The sequence below is a fragment of the Silurus aristotelis genome, assembly GCF_946808225.1.
Source record: "Silurus aristotelis genome assembly, chromosome: 10".
Lineage (NCBI taxonomy): Eukaryota > Metazoa > Chordata > Actinopteri > Siluriformes > Siluridae > Silurus > Silurus aristotelis.
Genome location: NC_139583.1, coordinates 7,207,006 through 7,224,882, shown reverse-complemented (window position 1 = coordinate 7,224,882; position 17,877 = coordinate 7,207,006). Strand labels below are relative to the sequence as shown.

The 17,877-nt window shown below is 37.7% G+C and overlaps 2 protein-coding genes across 7 annotated transcripts in view; one reads left to right on the top strand and one right to left on the bottom strand.

Annotated features, from left to right (window-relative positions):
* The window catches only part of shank3a (SH3 and multiple ankyrin repeat domains 3a), a 272,211-nt gene that overhangs the window by 12,378 nt on the left and 241,956 nt on the right, over nucleotides 1-17,877 (top strand). The gene's annotated exons all lie outside the window — the stretch shown is intronic.
* On the bottom strand, nucleotides 13,466-17,147 carry LOC310731856 (E3 ubiquitin-protein ligase TRIM35-like). Its single transcript, XM_083551807.1, has 7 exons — nucleotides 17,024-17,147; nucleotides 16,730-16,907; nucleotides 16,138-16,233; nucleotides 15,808-16,038; nucleotides 14,966-14,988; nucleotides 14,776-14,894; nucleotides 13,466-14,650 (listed from the first exon to the last, which is right to left on the bottom strand). Exons 2-7 carry the CDS (start codon nucleotides 16,868-16,870, stop codon nucleotides 14,055-14,057), a joined length of 1,206 nt encoding a protein of 401 aa, XP_083407933.1. The 5' UTR covers nucleotides 16,871-16,907; nucleotides 17,024-17,147; the 3' UTR covers nucleotides 13,466-14,054.

The window sequence follows — 17,877 nt, the reverse complement described above, 5'->3', positions numbered from 1 at the left end:
AATCACCTTGTGTATGTGTGTGTGTGTGTGTGTGTGTGTGTGTGTGTGTGTGTGTGTGTGTGTGTGTGTGTGTGTCCAATTGCCTTCATAATAGAGACTGATCCTGATGGCGAATGATCATGTGTAGATAGCCTGCTGTTTAAGCTTTTATCCACAGTTGGATATTGATTAAAAGGACACTGATATTTTTTCCTCTGCATTGCTGAATTTAATATTTATCCTGTTTGGAAAAACTGAAAAAAAAAAAAGACATTTGGGGCAGCTGCTGCTATGTTTCTTACCATATCCCCAAATGAAGAAGTTATAATAATTCTCTAAATCAGCTGTCCGTGTATAGTTATAGTTATAGTTAGCTCAATTTAAGGTATAAATTTTTTTGTTGTTGAGATTTTCCAGTATTAAACATACAGGATATAGTATAATACATATACTTGGCATGCAGACCTCTGCGTCTCCCTGGCATTAAAATGCCAATGCGGTGGAAATGTCAAGTGGCGTAGGTGAGAATATGAAGTACTCAGAAAGTCCTGCCAAAAGCAGAGCGTTTAGGTCAGACACAGACATGGTATTTAATAGAATTACTATGAAATGTAATTACAACAGAAGAGAAAAAAGTGTCCAGTGTTTCCAAAATGATAGTTTTCTAATCGACTCTGTGATCATCCTGGGTGACAAATAAAGATATACTATCATAAAGTATAGTTTTTATTTCACAATTTTACCTTAAATGACAAACTACAAAGAATTACATAACAATAATTTCACCAAAATTCATCATCTCCCGCTTATCCGTAATTCGGGTCACGGGGGCAGCAGTCTAAGCAGATTCCCCAGACACTTCTCTGTGTCCAGGGATCGGGCTGTCAAGGCCCCTGCCTTTGACTGCTGCCCAATCCTCTCAGCACCGGTCCCTTACGGTCCCTCCTGCAGGTGGTGAGCCCACGGGAAGGCTCACTCCGACATCACGGTCCTAGGTTTCTTTTTCTCGTAAGGAACCCCTGGAGCATCGAGGGTTAAGGGCCTTGCTCAAGGGCCCAAGAGTGGCAGCTTGGCGATACCGGGGCTTGAACCCCCGACCTTCCGATCGGTAACCCAGCGCCTTAACCGCTGGAGCCACCACTCCCCCTCAATTTCACCAAAATCTACTTATTTATCTTGCGAATGTGGGGACTGCTCTCACCAGAAAGCCAGGCTGAAATTTTTGAATATTTTTACTAATGCTTACAGAGAACACATTTGTTAATCACACTTGAAAAGACCACAGTTTAATGTCAAAAAGTTAACAAACTAAAAGAGAATTTTTTTTTACCTTGGTGATGCCGAGGTATGATCCCCCGACCTTGTGGGGACCTGCTGATTGGTAAACCAACAACTTAACCACTGAGCTACTACTCCCCACTTGTGCAAGGAGTCAATTAGCCTAATAAACCAAAATGGCTTCTTTTCCATACTTCAACACCATGTAACTCATATTAAACTTACGCCAAACAAGTCTTAAAAAAAAAAAAAAGAAATAAAGCAATCTTTTAAACAGGTCTCTTTAATTAACAAATAGATGGTCAGTTTAATATTACTGCAACACATGCTAATAAATGCAAGACTTTGTAATAACATCTGTTGTATTATACATATTTTAGTTGTGGCAGGAGACCCAGTCCCACTCAGTGAACTCATGAACAACCATTTTTATTATTCCTTTTTAGATATTTAATGGTTATATGCAAATGGACCTTGTCAAAACCCCCACAAGGTCATATAATTGCAGAAAACTTTATAGACTCTTAGTTTGGTTAAAAAAGAAAACAACTGAGAGAAGAGATGCAGAAAATACTGATAAAGTGAAATGACCTGGCGTGAATCAATACAGCTGCAGGACTTTTCCGTGGCTGAATGACTTCTTTCTTTCTTTCTTTCTTTCTTTCTTTCTTTCTTTCTTTCTTTCTTTCTTTCTTTCTTTCTTTCTTTCTTTCTTTCTTTCTTTCTTTCTTTCTTTCTTTCTTTCTTTCTTTCTTTCTTTCTTTCTTTCTTTCTTTCTTTCTTTCTTTCTTTCTTTCTTTCTTTCCCCTCTGATAATTGCAGGAGGCTTTGAATGAAAAGTGGCATGACTTCAAGCAACATGCAGATAAGCGATATGGGTTTTAAACGGCACTGAACATGCAGAGCATGGCTTTGAATCGTTTCCGAGTACAGGTGTTCCTAATAAAGTGCACATACTGTATATGCAAGAAAGAAAAAGAATATGAAGGAAGAAAAAAATCAAGAGCAAAGACAAAAGACTGATAGTCCCTGTTCCTGTAGATCACAGGCTGAGCAACAGAAGAGGGATAATCAGAGCTTTCTTCTGTACCCGTAGGCTTGTCATCACACACACACACACACACACACACACACACACACACACACACACACACACACACACACACACACACACACACACACACACACACACACACAAACAGAGTCACAGAGTGTGTTCCACAATCTAATCAGCGCTAAGGACACGCATCTGTTTTCTTTACCCTCACCTCAATTTCTTACTCTGTATGATCTGTCTCTCCCGTTTACTTGTCTTGCTCAACTCATTATTGTATCTATTATATCTATCTTTTTGTTCTGATTTTATAAAGTATTTGTCCTCGTTTGGTCTGATCTTGCCTGTTACTGTCTGGCTCATGCCCTGCCACCAGATGGGAGCTGTAATTCCTCTGCAGCACAGAAAGACAGAGGGATCACTCTCAGGCTCTACTGATGCTGCTGCTACAGACTGTGCCAAGATCTGCCCAGGCTTATTACGCTGTGTAAACACACGCACAAAGGCACAAACTGCACAGCAACACACACACACACACACACACACACACACACGCACGCTTACCTCTGAGCTGCCCCACAGCACGAGCAGAGAATTAGTTAAGTGTTTAATAATGGAGTGTATGAGTATTTAAATACCAAGTTAACCTTTTTGTTTGTTTACAGAAATCACTATTCGGGTGATCATTGTTTCTTTCTGTTCGTATGAAGTCAGTGAAAAAATATGAAACAGAAAATCTGCATTTGGCAGCAATGAGATGCAGAGAGCAAAACCTGCATGGTGTGCAAGTTACGCGCTTGGACTGAAAAGTTGCAAGAGCAGGGTGTTTTTCCTACAGGCGGTCAGATGTGAAGCTCGCAGATGATACATTTCCAGTGGCACTCGCTGCAACTATTAAATATTCTACGCTACAACGAACAAACCAGGTTCATCCAGTCGACAGGTTTAACACATTTTACATCAAATGTCTTACTCATGCCATTTCTATAAAGTAGGATGTGAGGTAAAATTGTCCTGCTGTTTGTAGCATGGAGCCACGTTAACTGTTAAGTATTTATTTTAGTGTCTAGAGGTTGAACGATTAATCGCGAAAAGGTTCGCTGTCGTTATGAGAGCGGTCTCGGATCATTGACACCACGTGCTGTTGGTTTTTACACGTGCGCTGCACGAAAGAGCACGGTGCACGGAGAGCGTTATATTATATTTATCATTTATAATGTTGTAATTAATATATTCATGTTTATTCTATTTGTTAACTGATTAAAAAACATTTAAAGGTTAAATCCAGAAGACTGGACTGTAGGTTGTTTGGTCACATGGTGCAATTTTGTCGTCACTATTTTTGTTTTGCACAACACAAATCCCAGCACAGAATTCTTTTTAATCAATGCAGGACACACACATCAGCCATTTCACATATACTTACATATACATGTTTAATGCAAGCTAAGGTTTAACCCACATCTATAGCCAATACATCCTGGATGACAGTAAAATTTATCAAAAGTATGACAGATTAACAGTATATATTGATTTGATCTAAATCAGATTTAAACTTATAAAAGATGATAAATATGTTAATGATTTTAGTGTTGGGTTCAGTGGAAATCTAATGTGCATGTAATTTTTTGTGTAATTATTTTTTTAACACACACACACACACACACACACACACACACACACACACACACACACACACACTCTTACCTTGTCTCTCAGCTTCTCAGTTCAGATTGTTCACTTGCATCCTTCTTTTTCTCGGTCTTACACACACACACACACACACACACACACACACACACACACACACACACACACACTCTATCACACAGACTTCATGTGCAGTGAAGTGCATCAGAGGTGCAGAGTTAAGCTCAGAGCCAGGCAGGGTTTAAATCTTTATGGAGAGACATCAATTACCGGCCGAGCCGTTCTGCACAGCACTGCCTGTATTAATGAGACTTGCAGGCAGCTCTAGCAATCACTAGGCATTCACCAGGACCTCATTCTCCTCAACATGTTCCCACCCAACTCTTGGCTCACAACTACTTATTGGAGGAAACGACCCTAGCGCAAGTACCAAGAGTCAGCAATTATACTCCAGCTTAATTAGCATAGGAGAGCCTTTACCTTTGTTCTTGTTCTCTTTTGTTCTGCCTAAAATCTGCTTTTACACAAATAAAAAGCACAAAGAAAGCACAGAATTATATATAAATTTAGCAAGAGGAAAATTAAGCCAAATGAACCCTGAGCTATGTTTCTTTATTTATTACTGCTAGGTAATTTATCAGCTTTACAGATAAATTACTGTCAAGTTCTTTCACATTATCTGTAAATTATATTAGCCAGATGTCACCTGCTGAATTCTGCAAAGCGAAATTTGGTTTTGAACAGAATTGGGTTGATACCTGTACCTTAAGCACCTACTTACTTAAGCTAGCTAAGTGTTCTTTTCTTATATATTGAAAGTCATCTTGTTAAATATCTACACAATATAGACAAAATTATTGGGATGTCTGACTTTTCCAGCCATATGTGGCTCTTCTCCAAACTGTTACCACACAGTTGGATGTGGATGTGGTACCCTTACATTTTTCCTTAATTTAAACTAGGAGACTCAAACCTGTTCCAGCATGACAATGCTCCTGTGCTCATCGCCAACTCTATGATTTACATGGGTTGGAGTGGGTGATCTTGAGTGACCTGCTATAGAGCTCTAAACGCAACCCTATTGAGCACCTTTCGGATGATTTAAAAAGTTGACTGTATTCCAGGCCTCCTCACCCTACATCAGTACCTGACTTGTAGCACTCAAAAATCTAGTGAAACATCTTCCCAGAAGAGTGGCGGTTATAATAAAAGCAAATAAGGACTAAATATTAAATATTAAAAATGCATATAACAATCTAATGGTCAGGTCCCCACAAACGTTTGTCTATTTAGTGTATGTGTATGCCTAAAATACACAACATTATCACAGGGAGGCCTTATTTATTATAGTAAACTAACCTAAGTATAGGTCTTAATAATTTAGCATTAATGTTTTTCAAGAAATCAATTATAAATGTAGAAGTATGCAGAAATACATAAAAAAAAAAATCATCTTTTTAGATTTGAGGGTAGGACATTAAATTCACTTTAGGGAATTCTGTAACTTGTAGAATTTATATAAAATAGAAAATGCCATATATTTACCTGGTGAAGGTTTTCCCAGGTCATTATACAAATACAATATTTGAAGCAGTAATTCGCTTATATTTGTAAATGTACTCCTTGGTTGACGCAAAATTTTTCTAGTCCACTGAACAGAATTATGAAATTGCTGACACTGTGAAGGATACATGTAATCCTGCCCCTTTAATCTGTTTTAAATAAGGCTTCTCAGTGGTTCTGAATACAGAAGCGTTTATCTTGCAAAAAAAAAATAAAAAAATGCCTTTTTGATTGCAAGGCTGCACTGGTCAGGATTTCAGAATATATATAAGGTAAAAAGAGAACCCACAACCTCAAACACATCTCCAACACCCATCTCATTCACACTATTGACGCACTTGGACCAGGGAGGCTAAATGAAACTCTAGAAATGCGTCTCATGCCTTTAATTCTCACTTCAGCTGGACTGCAGGCTTAGACAGTTTATAAGTCTGGTCTAACCTTCTATCTGTGCCACATTACAAACTTTAACCTGACTGATGCTTAGCGAAAACTTTCCTCTTTATTGCTTTATTCATTGACGAGCACGAGCAGATTTTAACCTGTTAGCAACATCTGTGTGATAAGAATGAAAGCGGTTTTTATCTGCTCCTGTGCACGCCTCTCCTCTAATCTCATCCAGTCCATTCTAAAGATAATTAAATGATGATCATCGCACCGATTGCATGTATATATCACTAGAGGAAAGTTTTCTAGTTATATAATTATATTTTATTGACCTGTGTAACGTTTACAGTAAACTTTCTGCATAACCTATTCACAATACTGCATTAGTGACAATAGTTTATATTATATAAGTTTCTTATTTATTTCCGTGTCTCAAGTTCTGTTATGAATCAGCGTTACGTCTTATGAGTACTAATCAGACAATGCATACTCTCCAGAACAGCCATAGCCCTACAGAATGTTACCATAGAGCAATCCCATGCCTAATGTAGACATCCTTAATTTAGCTCCATTCAATCAGGAGAAAGAGAGGCGCTCCTTGTGCGACTCTAATTGATTTGAGGGGTGAGTCATTCCGTAGTTGGTCCGATGGGAACGGATAGATTGGTGAGGATCGGAGAGATAGATTGAAATAGATTAGTTGAATGAGCGGCATGCTGGGGCATAGCCCTCTAAACTACGATAAAGCCTCATTTAGATGACGCTCATGGGTCTGACTGGGATAGTGGCTATTAGTCGTGAAGCCAACCCCGTCTCTCAAACATCAATGGTAGAAAAAAGGTCAATGTTTTTCAGTGTTGTTCAGTGTGCAAAGGTTTGAAGGACATGCTGATATAATGCTTAAGGGGAGGAAATAAATGGAATGTTTATGTTTGTGTAGCTTTTTTAATCAATATGCAGCTTTTGTTATGCTGCTATTTTCCCTGTATGCTTCTTATTTTGCAGCTTATTCATCTTTAAGATGTGAAAATGTGTGAGGGTTTTAGGGTAAACCACTTCCATGCCCTTACCTGCAGAAAAAAACCCCAAAATGCAGTAATTAGTTACTAGAGATGTATGTTGAATATATGATGAATGTATTATAAAGAAATCCAAAGGGCAAAACAACTGAGACTCATATAATTATATTTTATTGACCTGTGTAACGTTTACAGTACACTTTCTGCATAACCTATTTACAATACTGCATTAGTGACAATATTTTCTATTAGATATAAGGTTTTTTATTTATTCCTGTGTCTATTAATCTTTAAATGGGGATTAAGGAAGTAGCTTTATATTAATATATTATATAAATATAGGTATAAAAAGCATAAACCCTTGAAAGTTAGCAAAAACAAGGATGTATTGAACAATAATGATGAAATGAAAAGAAAAGAAGAAATTCTCTATTCCTATAGTACATAGTTTGGTTGATGTGTATGGTGTAAAGATTAAAATAATGGCAAGACATGCTGTTAGAAAGATAAATGCAATAAAGGGGAGGTGTGATGCAGTTGATACCCTGAATGATGAATTTCTTATGGCCACATATGCTGACGCTTTTTATTTCTTGTACAACCCAGCAATTTGCTACTTTTTAATCCATCCATACTTATACATAATATTATTCACTTGTTACAGGAGCTATAGTTATTCTCTGGAGAAATAAAAACATAGCTTGTCATGTTTCTGAGAACCTGTAAAGCTCAGCATCGTCCGTCTTAAACACTTTCCCCTAATGCAAAGTGTAACAATGGACACGTAACAACAGGTCAGGATTTCTTCTCTTTAATGTTAAATTATATGAAAGTTTTGAAGTCATTGCAAAATTTGCAATGTATTTGAGCAAAGACGCTAATTTAAAACTTGTGATTTGAATAGAGGTCACACCGTGCAGGCGTTATTGTCTGAGCTGTCAAATATTAATCAACACCTTTTAATTTCTAGAATTCAGCAGCACTGTGGTCTAATCTGATTTATAGTTTCTATTATATACTGACACCATGTTTATATTTATGTTTTTAATGAATGGGAAGTAGGGAATTGAGACCCGTATAGGAAGGCAGGCGAAGCTGCAAACGAACTAAGTAGAAATGTGATCTCTGTGTAAGTAATGGGACTCAGTCCAGGTCGTCTCTGCCTGATTCGGAATGTGATCCTGCTTCTGTGAGAGCAACAGAAGGAGAGGTAAACTGATCAGCTGGATTAATGAGCTCCGAGACTGTTCTGTACTCTCTACATCTTTTATAGGCCTCTCCTGACCTGCTCAGTTCTAGCTTTCTAAATACTTAATGACCGCTCTGTAGGCCAAAGTCCATGCTGGGGGTTTTCCCTCCTGCACTCTACGCCCTCACCTCCCTCCCTCAGGTAGCTGCTGCTGCTGCTGGTAAAGAGCAAGCATTTTCGCTGACCCATTTACATTGCGCTGTGTGGCTTTAATGAAAGGCTAATGTATTAGCCCTCGCAGGAAACGTGAAGGAATAAAATAAATGAGGACGCTCTTACTCCTCATCTGGGCATTGCTTGAAAGAGGGTTGCTATAGCAACACACAAAATCACTGACACAGAGTGTTTGTACATAATGGCGATATGACTGGTGTGTTTGTATGTGTGTGTGTTACACACAAGCATGCGTATGTGTTGAGTAATGGACTAATGTCCAACACATGTCCGATTAAACAGATCCCATTAAATTGTTTGAATTTTCTAATCTTTCATCTGGTTTTTTGGGGTTTTTTTTTTGCCAACAGCAAGCTGTAATTGTCGCTCATGAGCAAATCCGTGCTGTGGCAATTAAGACAATGATGAAATTACTTAATAACCAGCTATTACTGATTCCCTGCATAGCAAATACACAATTATGAAAATAGGGAGCTACTGTAAAGCACTTTATGATCTCTACCACCACACATGAATGAGCATGCTGGATATGTAGAACATGTCAGATATTGATGAGAGTGAATACGACACACTAGTAAAGTACTATGCGTATTTATAGGGCACCTTTGGTCTGTGTGTTAAACGAGTACACCTTGTTTCAGTGAGGTGGATGTATGTATACAGTGTGTACAATGCATACTGTATAAAAAATTTTTATATGTCTGTTAAACTGGCAAGTTTTAAATGGAAAATAAATAGAATCACAATAAGGGAGGATATGTCTTGTATTTTCTTTATATATCTGGGTGGCTAGAGGGCCTGTGGTTTAGTGGCCTAAACAGAAGACCTTTATAACAAAAATTACAGGCCTGAATAATTCACCCCGAACTATGTGGCAAAACGTGTTATGGTCTAATGAAACCAAGGTGAAATTTTTGTCCATAGAAAATATTTTTGGTGTAAAAATAATACTTATCACCCAAAGAACTGTGAAACATGGTGGTGGCAGCATTATACTATGGAGCTTTTTTTTTTGTTCAGCTCTACTGAAGCAAATCATGGAGAATTAGAAATATCTGTTTTGGCACAAAAGCCTCGGTTATACTGCTAAAGATGGAAAAAAATATATAAATATTTATTTATTTATTTATTTATTTATTTATTTATTATAAGTGAAACCAAACTCAACATAGAGCACAAAATATCCTTGTAAATGTTTTGAAGTAATTATGGTGTTTTAAATTACGTAAATCATCAGAACACCAAACTGTTTTTTATGCTATGTTTCCACACGGATGGTTTTAATGGCCGGATATGTGCATCATGGCGGATGTGGTGCTTGATTTGAAACTTGGCGCAGCAGTGTTTAATGATTAAACATAATTTCAAAAAACGTTTTTTTTTTTTATCTGCCTAAAGAAAGGACATTGTGAATAAATGTGTTGTGTTAAAGGCTTAAATTTCTCTTTGTTTATGTTTTTTTGTATTGTGTTTATGTATTTATTTATCTTTTTAACCATCAAACAGAAATGCGCACAGCATTAATCGCATGTTAATAAGATATTAGTAATAAGATAAGTTCCGTTAAAATGAATATGCGTTTACATGTTATTAACTTGTTAATTTTGACAGCCCTATATATACACACACACACACACACACACACACACACACACACACACACACACACACACTTTATTGCCAAAGGTTTGCGGACACCTGGTCAAAGTATGGTCTCTGCTTTTTGAGTTGATATGTGCATTTGTGTTCATCAGTCACAGAACTGTTAGTAAAGTCAGGTACTGATGTAGGGTGAAAAGGGCCGGGGTGCAGTCAGTGTTTCATTGATATTATTACATATTATATAAACACCTGCCATGTTAATAGGCGTGTGTAGTCTTTTTCTACCCGCTTATATTATATAATTCTTATTAGCATTCTATAATTTTTTAACTATTTTAGCCATATAAAAATCCTGCCTAGTTTTATTTGACTCTTTCCCACACTTCATTGTTCTAATAACACTGACCTGTTTGGCTTTACTGTGTTTGTATAGCTGTCAATGATAAACTTACATTATTATTCTTTTTTTTAATGATTATTCTTTTTGTATTTTTCCCATAGTGGGCTTTTCCTCTGCAGTTTCCATGGTAACTTTGCAAACTAGTCGTACCTCCCATCCAGATTGCACTTTGTGTGAGTAGTGTGTGTGTGTTTGTGTGTGTGTGTGTGTGTGTGTGTGTGTGTGTGTGTGTGTGTGTGTGTGTGTGTGTGTGTGTGTGTGTGTGTGTGTGTGTTTCAGGGTTTTTGGGTACACAGTTCAAACTGTCGTAGAGAAATGCTCTAAATTGTCCATGGTTACTGGCAGCCCTCTGTAGTTCTGTGTGTCTTTACCTTGGCCTCAGTGGAGGTGAGTGGTGAACAACACACACACACACACACACACACACACACACACACACACACACACACACACACACACACACACACACACACACACAAAACTTTGCTTTCTGTCTGTGCCATGTTTTATTTAGAGAAAAGCTCTGCTGTGTACTGTTCCTGTTTGCGCTTTCTGTTCTCACTGTGTCCACAAGTCTCTCTGTATGACAATCAGAGCGAGACATACCAGTACAATAAGCACAGGAGACATCTTATTAATTATTTAATTGCTCTGTATGTGTCTGTGTCTGTGTGTGTGTGTGTGTGTGTGTGTGTGTGTGTGTGTGTGTGTGTGTGTGTGTGTGTGTGTATTTGTGAATAATTGCTCAGTGTTGATATCCAGGCCACATTATTTCATTCACTGCTTAGCCCATTATACAAATGCCAGTGGTGCTTTTTTGCAAATATAAAAAATGCAGCAATTCGTGCATGAAATTTAAAAGGAAACCTATTAGAAAGGCATTTTCACTGTCCACTGGCAACGTCAATATCCTATATGTGCCAGACCGAAAAAAATCTGAATGAGCCTGTGATGCTGATGACAGAGGTGCTCCTTTTTTTTTCCAAACAACATTCAGGGCAACAGTTTCAATACATTTTTATTAAAAGCCTCTAAAAAGTTCTTGTGACTGTCTCCAACTTTGTTATGTAGAAGTATATTCACTAATCCATATCTTGAAAGGAAGATAGAAATCACTTCCCACATGACTATAAGGGAATGATGAATTTAACAGTCCACACACTCTAATACTCCTTGTTGGGGAAAAGAAGATGAATTTTTTTTTTTTACTTCCCAATAGGACTTAATGGTTTATGTAAAATTCTTATTGACTTCTTTCTGGTCATCTTAAATGACATTTTGTCTGATAATTTTATCTGATTGACAATGTTTTACATGCAGTATTACCCTACTGTTAAATCTGATCTGGTGTTGATTAATTTTCTCTAACAGTTTTGACAGTAGTTCCAGCAACAACGCAAATCACGTTTGAATAAATTTATTTATTCTATGTTTCCGGAGTAATCATTTATTATAGGTATTCGTATGTATATTTACTTGTGAGTATATTTCTAGTGCACTAGCATTTGACCTGCTGTTAACAGACCTGCAGTCCATTCTCCTAATTGTAATAAAAGATAACATCAGGTAACACATTTGTCTAGTTTACCAGTTACTTGGATGTTGATGATGTAATGTTTTTGGTTTAAAAAAACAAATGCTGGCTGTGAACAAGTTTGCTTACCTTGCGCTTTTTGCTTATTCGCATGGAATTAACTTTGGGTCATCCTTTCGTTTCACCCACATTGCTGACTGAACCTATATAATAACACCAATACAGTTTGAATATAACAGTGTACCTCCACACATAGTTAATTGTTTATTGAATTTGTCTTTCAGAAATCTAGCACTTTTCCATTTCTCCAGCTCCAAGAGTTCTTGGAGGTAATTTGTCGACTTGGACTAAAAGGATATATGATATGGCCGAGTGATTTCTGCCTTATTGAAAGTCTGCTAAATTACAAAATCTCTTTTTCATAAACTGAGAAAACATGTTCGAAACTGTAGCTCTGCATTTAATTACGGCCGGATACTCTTCCACAATTTCGTATGTGGTTCAGGTTCTTCAGATTTGTTTTGTGTTGTATAATGAAAGGAAATACATCCAAACACCCAAAATCCACATTCTCTTGAGATGCAATTAAGAAAACGTCAGCGGAAATGGAATGAAAACCACAAATTGACTCAACTAGAGTAAGAGCGTATTTGACTTCGTTTGCACCTCTGCATGTCATTTGTCTTCGGAGAGACTGAGTGAGAGAATGAGCACAATAACACCTGCTGTACCTGATACCAAGCACAATGTAGTGTTTTCCACCTCACTTGAGTCTCTCTTTCTGAATAGATTTTGATGGAAGCAGCTTTCTTATTTGCACCAATTTGTTTTCGCTTATCTCTCTCTAGTGTCTCTCTGTAAATAGAGATTCATCATTTATTTTTTTTTTTAGACTGTTCGGTGTAGGTGATGCCATTTACATACACATTTAGTGCATTTGACAGACGCACTTATTCAGTGACTTAATTGTTTATCTCATTTATACAACTGAGCAGCTATGTGGTTAAGGGCCTGGCTCAAGGACCCAAAGGTGGCAGCTTGGTGTGGTTGGGATTTAAACTCATGACTTTCGGATCCAAAGAGTCCAATGCCTTAACCACCAAGCTACCGCCCCCAACCTAACTACTCATTATATGTGTACACACTCTGTGCTGTAGATGAAATAGGATGTCACCTAGTCATGATGAGTGTTGCATGATATACCGGTTCTAGTAAGGTATTGCGATACCCTGCTTTTAAAAATGGCACACGTCTTTATTTTATTAGTACCGGTACTTTAAGTGTGACAGCTGTAGTTCCGAGTTTCGACCTTTAGGGGGGTTTGCAGCCTGTTGCTTCTACGGCACAATGGCACACTGGGATACACCTTGACTTTCATGGTGAGGAAACTAGAGGATCGAAACTTTGATTAAAATCAAATATTTTATTTTATATATATATATATATATATATATATATATATATATATATATATATATATATATATATATATATATATATATATATATATAATTTGTAGTTTAAACAGCAAACATTTTATGTTTATTATGTTTATTCAATGACTTTTCCTGTTTTTATTTATAAAATTTTTATTTTTGCCATAGTTTTGATTTGGCATTGAAATCATGATATTCACTTTAGGCATTGTATCGAAGTCGAAATGTAAGTATTGTGACAACAATAGCCATTTAACAATGTAAACTAAGCATAGATTATAAAACATGCAGCATGGAAAAGCCGAATGACTGCATCTTTTTCAGCATCACAGGGCAGCATAACACGTTCGGAAGAAACCTCTTTCACAAATTGCTAGTGTTTCTGTTATTGAAAGCGGAGAGTGTGTATGTTAACCCGCCCACTCAGACACCACAGCCAGTTGTACTCTCATCATACCTTGTGGAATCCCACCCACAGGTGGCTGCTGTATCCTCATAAGAATGTGTGATTGAATGCTAGGGCAAATGCTTTACTCTTGGACTTTCCAGTGATACCAATTTTTTAATGTGTAAAAGTATAAATCCACAGCAGTTGCATTTCTTAAACTGACATACCATGATTAATAATATCATGGCATTCCTATGAGTATTGTTGTGTAGACTGCCATGCATTATGAGGTTTAGTTCTGTGTAAATACCCTCTCGTTCTTTTTTTGCTTTTCTCTCTTGCTACTCTGTACACAAGTAAACAGATGTGGTGTTATCAAAAGCAAACTTATATGTACTTCCACCAGACTGTTCTATGCTGACAAATGTCACCTCTGGTAAAATTTTCAGAGGATAAAGGTCACACTGATTGCAGAAGTATGGATAGACTCTGCCTTTAAAACTGTTGGAAAAGGTTTTTAGATTGTGGCCGGTAATTGGGTCTGAGAATGAAATGTGTCCGTGGTCCCGGTCCAGCTGCACTCTGATCCTCTGCAGGCCATTGTTCAACCTGAGAATGGTGGTAGACACTCCAGAGGCACTGGCACCATATGTAATATTTTGGTAATGGCTTTTCCATACACCTGCACTGTAGAAGTTTATTTTTTTAACATCGCCTGTCACAACACCGAGAGCCCATTCCGCATTATTTTCCACCTCAACCTCCCAGCAGTGAGTCCCTAAAATAAAGCCCTCAGAGCCTAGAACCCACAAATGATGTTCAAATCTCTCTGGGTTTTGAGGAAACTGCTCATACCCATCTTGGCATACAAACTCAGTCAGGCCGTGACACAGATTGAGCCGCGGGTGTGCGGTATTGGGGTTAAGAATCACAGGATCTGTAAAGGAAGCAAAAGGCATTGAAGAAAAGCTATGAATGTACAGTATAACTCTGATCTAACCGCCAGCGACATGTACCTGATGTAGCATGTCTGTGCACCGCATGTAAAGGTGTAATACTTACAATATTTAACAATATCCTTCATCTTCTTCCACACTCTAAACTGCAGGTTGCCCAAATGCTTCGCCACATCAATTAGTGATTCGGACTCTGTTTCAGCTTCCTTCGGCTCATACTCGCTTCTGGAACAGTGTTCACAGCCATGAGTTTTGACTCCATCGAGATTGGAAGAATTAAGAAGTAATTAACTTACCTTGCCAGAGTTGCTTTGTAGTTCTGTAAAGAAAGAATAAATAAATGTTTTTAACAACTTCTACAAAAGAAGTTTATATGTGCTTGAGCTTTAACAGCAGATCAATGAGAAGAAGATTCATATGGAAGCCAGTTTCCACTATATAATTTTTTTTTTTTTTGCAATTCCAACTTTCTTCTTTTTTCAGCTGCTCCCATTAGGGGTCACCACAGCGGATCATCCGTCTCCATACCCCCCTGTCCTCTACATCTGCCTATTTCAAACCAACTACCTGCATGTCTTCCTTCACCACAATCATAAACCTCCTCCTTGGCATTCCTCTTTTCCTCCTTCCTGGTGGCTCCATCCTCAGCATTCTCCTATCGATATACCCCATGTCCCTCCTCTGCACATGTCCAAACCAGCCCCTGTCTGACCTCTTCATCTCGGGGACAGTACATTTGCTGTGGCGACCACTAATGGGAGCAGCCAAAAGAAGAAGAATCTATCTGTCTGTCTGTCTGTCTGTCTGTCTGTCTGTCTGTCTGTCTGTCTGTCTGTCTGTCTGTCTGTCTGTCTGTCTGTCTGTATGAGTGTATTTTAAGTATATCTTCGTCTAGTGTTAGCCTCAGCTGCTTCGATGGTATATCAGGCATCTGATATCTTTATAACCTTTCTGGCCACAAGCATCATTTTGTGTCGAGTAGGGTTTCCAGGAACTGTTTTTATATTGAAGTGATAGCTCATACTAGTGCACTGTGAAGGTAAATTGAGGCACTCCTACACAAAATACACAAAGCTCAACTATTGCATGCTTTTTTTCCACTAGAATTCTTAGAAATACTGTACTATTGCGGCATTACCTCAAGGAAAGATGTATCTTCAGTGGCTAAATCTTCTAAAATAGATTTGATCTTTTCTGAAAGTTGTACAATCTCATTGTTTACGAAGTCTGAGGTTTTGTTTAGCATTTGGCTTTTCTTCCTCTCCTCCTCCTTCACTGCAGCTATTTGCTTCATCTCTTCATCTTGCAGAAACCGGTGAAGTTTCTCAAACTCGCTCTTAATGTGCTTTTCAGTGTGATGAGCCTGGTTCTAATATACAAAACATTATACCAAATGATGTTAATGCATTAGTACAATATTAGATCAATTATTTAGGACACTGTTTGTCGTAATACATATTTTCTTCACCTTAATGTGTTGCAAGTTAAGAGCACAAGCCCGTTTTGACTTTCTAAATGAATCAAGCTTGTCTTGCAGGGGTTTCAGTTTAGATTTAAGCTCCTCCTGAAACGATAGTGTTATTAATTGTGGTCACATTTAAAGATTCATGGAAGGCACAAAAAGTTTTATTGGATTATTAAAAGTGGTTGTTTTTGTACTAGAAGCATGAGGGATGGTGATGTAAAAGTTGCATGTTTTTGCAGTTTGGATGGCACTACCGGTGAGGTAACAGCAGAAATAAAACATAGTGTACACATACCAGATTTACAGCCATAATACTGGAAAAATAAAAAATAAAAGAACAGCAAGCAGTTTTCCAAGAGGACTTTCGATACAGTTTGGCATATTGTGAAGAAGAGGCAGATGTTGTGATTCGAAGTCTAATGACTTGAACTTGTTTGCTGTCTTTTGAACAAGAGTCTCATTTGTAGGTTTGCTTTGAAAAGCAACATTAATACATTAACATTCAACCTTAAAGTTTAACCTTTACCCAAAGTTAGACCTTATTTATATACATTTATATTACAACACTGACATGGTTGTAAGGTGCATTACTCACCCTGTGCTCTTGCGCTGCCTCATCCAGTGGTCTGACACTGTGGTCTCTGTGTATGTTTGATTCACGGCACACAACACACACTGGCTGTTTGTCATCAAGGCAGAAGAGCTTGAGGTTCTCCTTATGCAGCTTGAACAACATCTCAGCTGCAGCTGACTCACTTTTATCAAGACGAAATCTGTCACACAACATTTTCAAATGCATGTTTGGTGGTGGCAACGTTTTGGATCACCGTTTCTTGCACAAAGGACATTTAAGAGATTTTCTCTCGTGCCAACATTTTGCCAAGCAAACCTTGCAGAAGCTATGACTACAAGACAACATGACAGGATCCGTGTAGATACAGCAGCACACAGGACATAAAAGGTCCACTTCTGAGACGGTTCCTCTCCTTTCCATTCTTTCTGTCGTTATCCTCTCGCCAAAGTGTTCTTATTGCTTGTTTACCTCAGAAATAAATGCTATGTAATACTTAACTTCTTTAAAAAAGGACTTTGCACGAGCAGCCAGGTTGCATGTTTCTATTTGAAGTTTGAACCTACTGTAGAGGTGGAGTTTTACAGCTCAACTTCCCAGTTAAACTTCTATAAAGTTTTATAGTGAAATAAATTTTTTTTAACTTTAACATTAACCACTGTTTACACCCATGATGACTAAAAAAAGCATTTCAGAAATAGAGGTCGACTGATTCATTATTAGCTCTAAAGCCCGGTAATGATTACTAAGAAATAAATTAGGGGTTTCTTAAATGTTTTGTAGGGTTTTTTTTACTGCAAAATAAACGCCCTGCTCTTCTTAGTATAGATTTATTTCCTGAACATTATGTAAAGGTTACTAGATTTTGAGTTATTGATGTTTGGATTAAATTCAATTCAATTACAGTCATTAATAACAACCATGATACAGACCCAGGGTTTTAGGTTTGAATCAACCCTCTTGCTAATTCTTAGTTTTAGATATAAAGGACGAACGATTAATTGGTTTTGCCAATTAAACGGCATTGATAGTTCATTGCTGGGACTAACAGCTATCCGAAAAAATCTATACCAATAGTTTTTCCGGGTTGCGTCCATTGCTGGAACAGCTGAGAAGGTACGCTATCATTATGAGAGCAGCCTCTAGAGGTAAATCACTAACGACACATGCTG

Excerpts from the sequence above, each read along its gene's own strand:
- LOC310731856 (XM_083551807.1), bottom strand. The coding sequence starts at position 16,870 with ATGTTGTTCAAGCTGCATAAGGAGAACCTCAAGCTCTTCTGCCTTGAT. Across the intron at positions 16,234-16,729 it reads AGGCAGCGCAAGAGCACAGG|GAGGAGCTTAAATCTAAACT; the intron begins GTGAGTAATGCA and ends CTATCGTTTCAG. Across the intron at positions 14,989-15,807 it reads AAGATACATCTTTCCTTGAG|AACTACAAAGCAACTCTGGC; the intron begins GTAATGCCGCAA and ends CTTTCTTTACAG.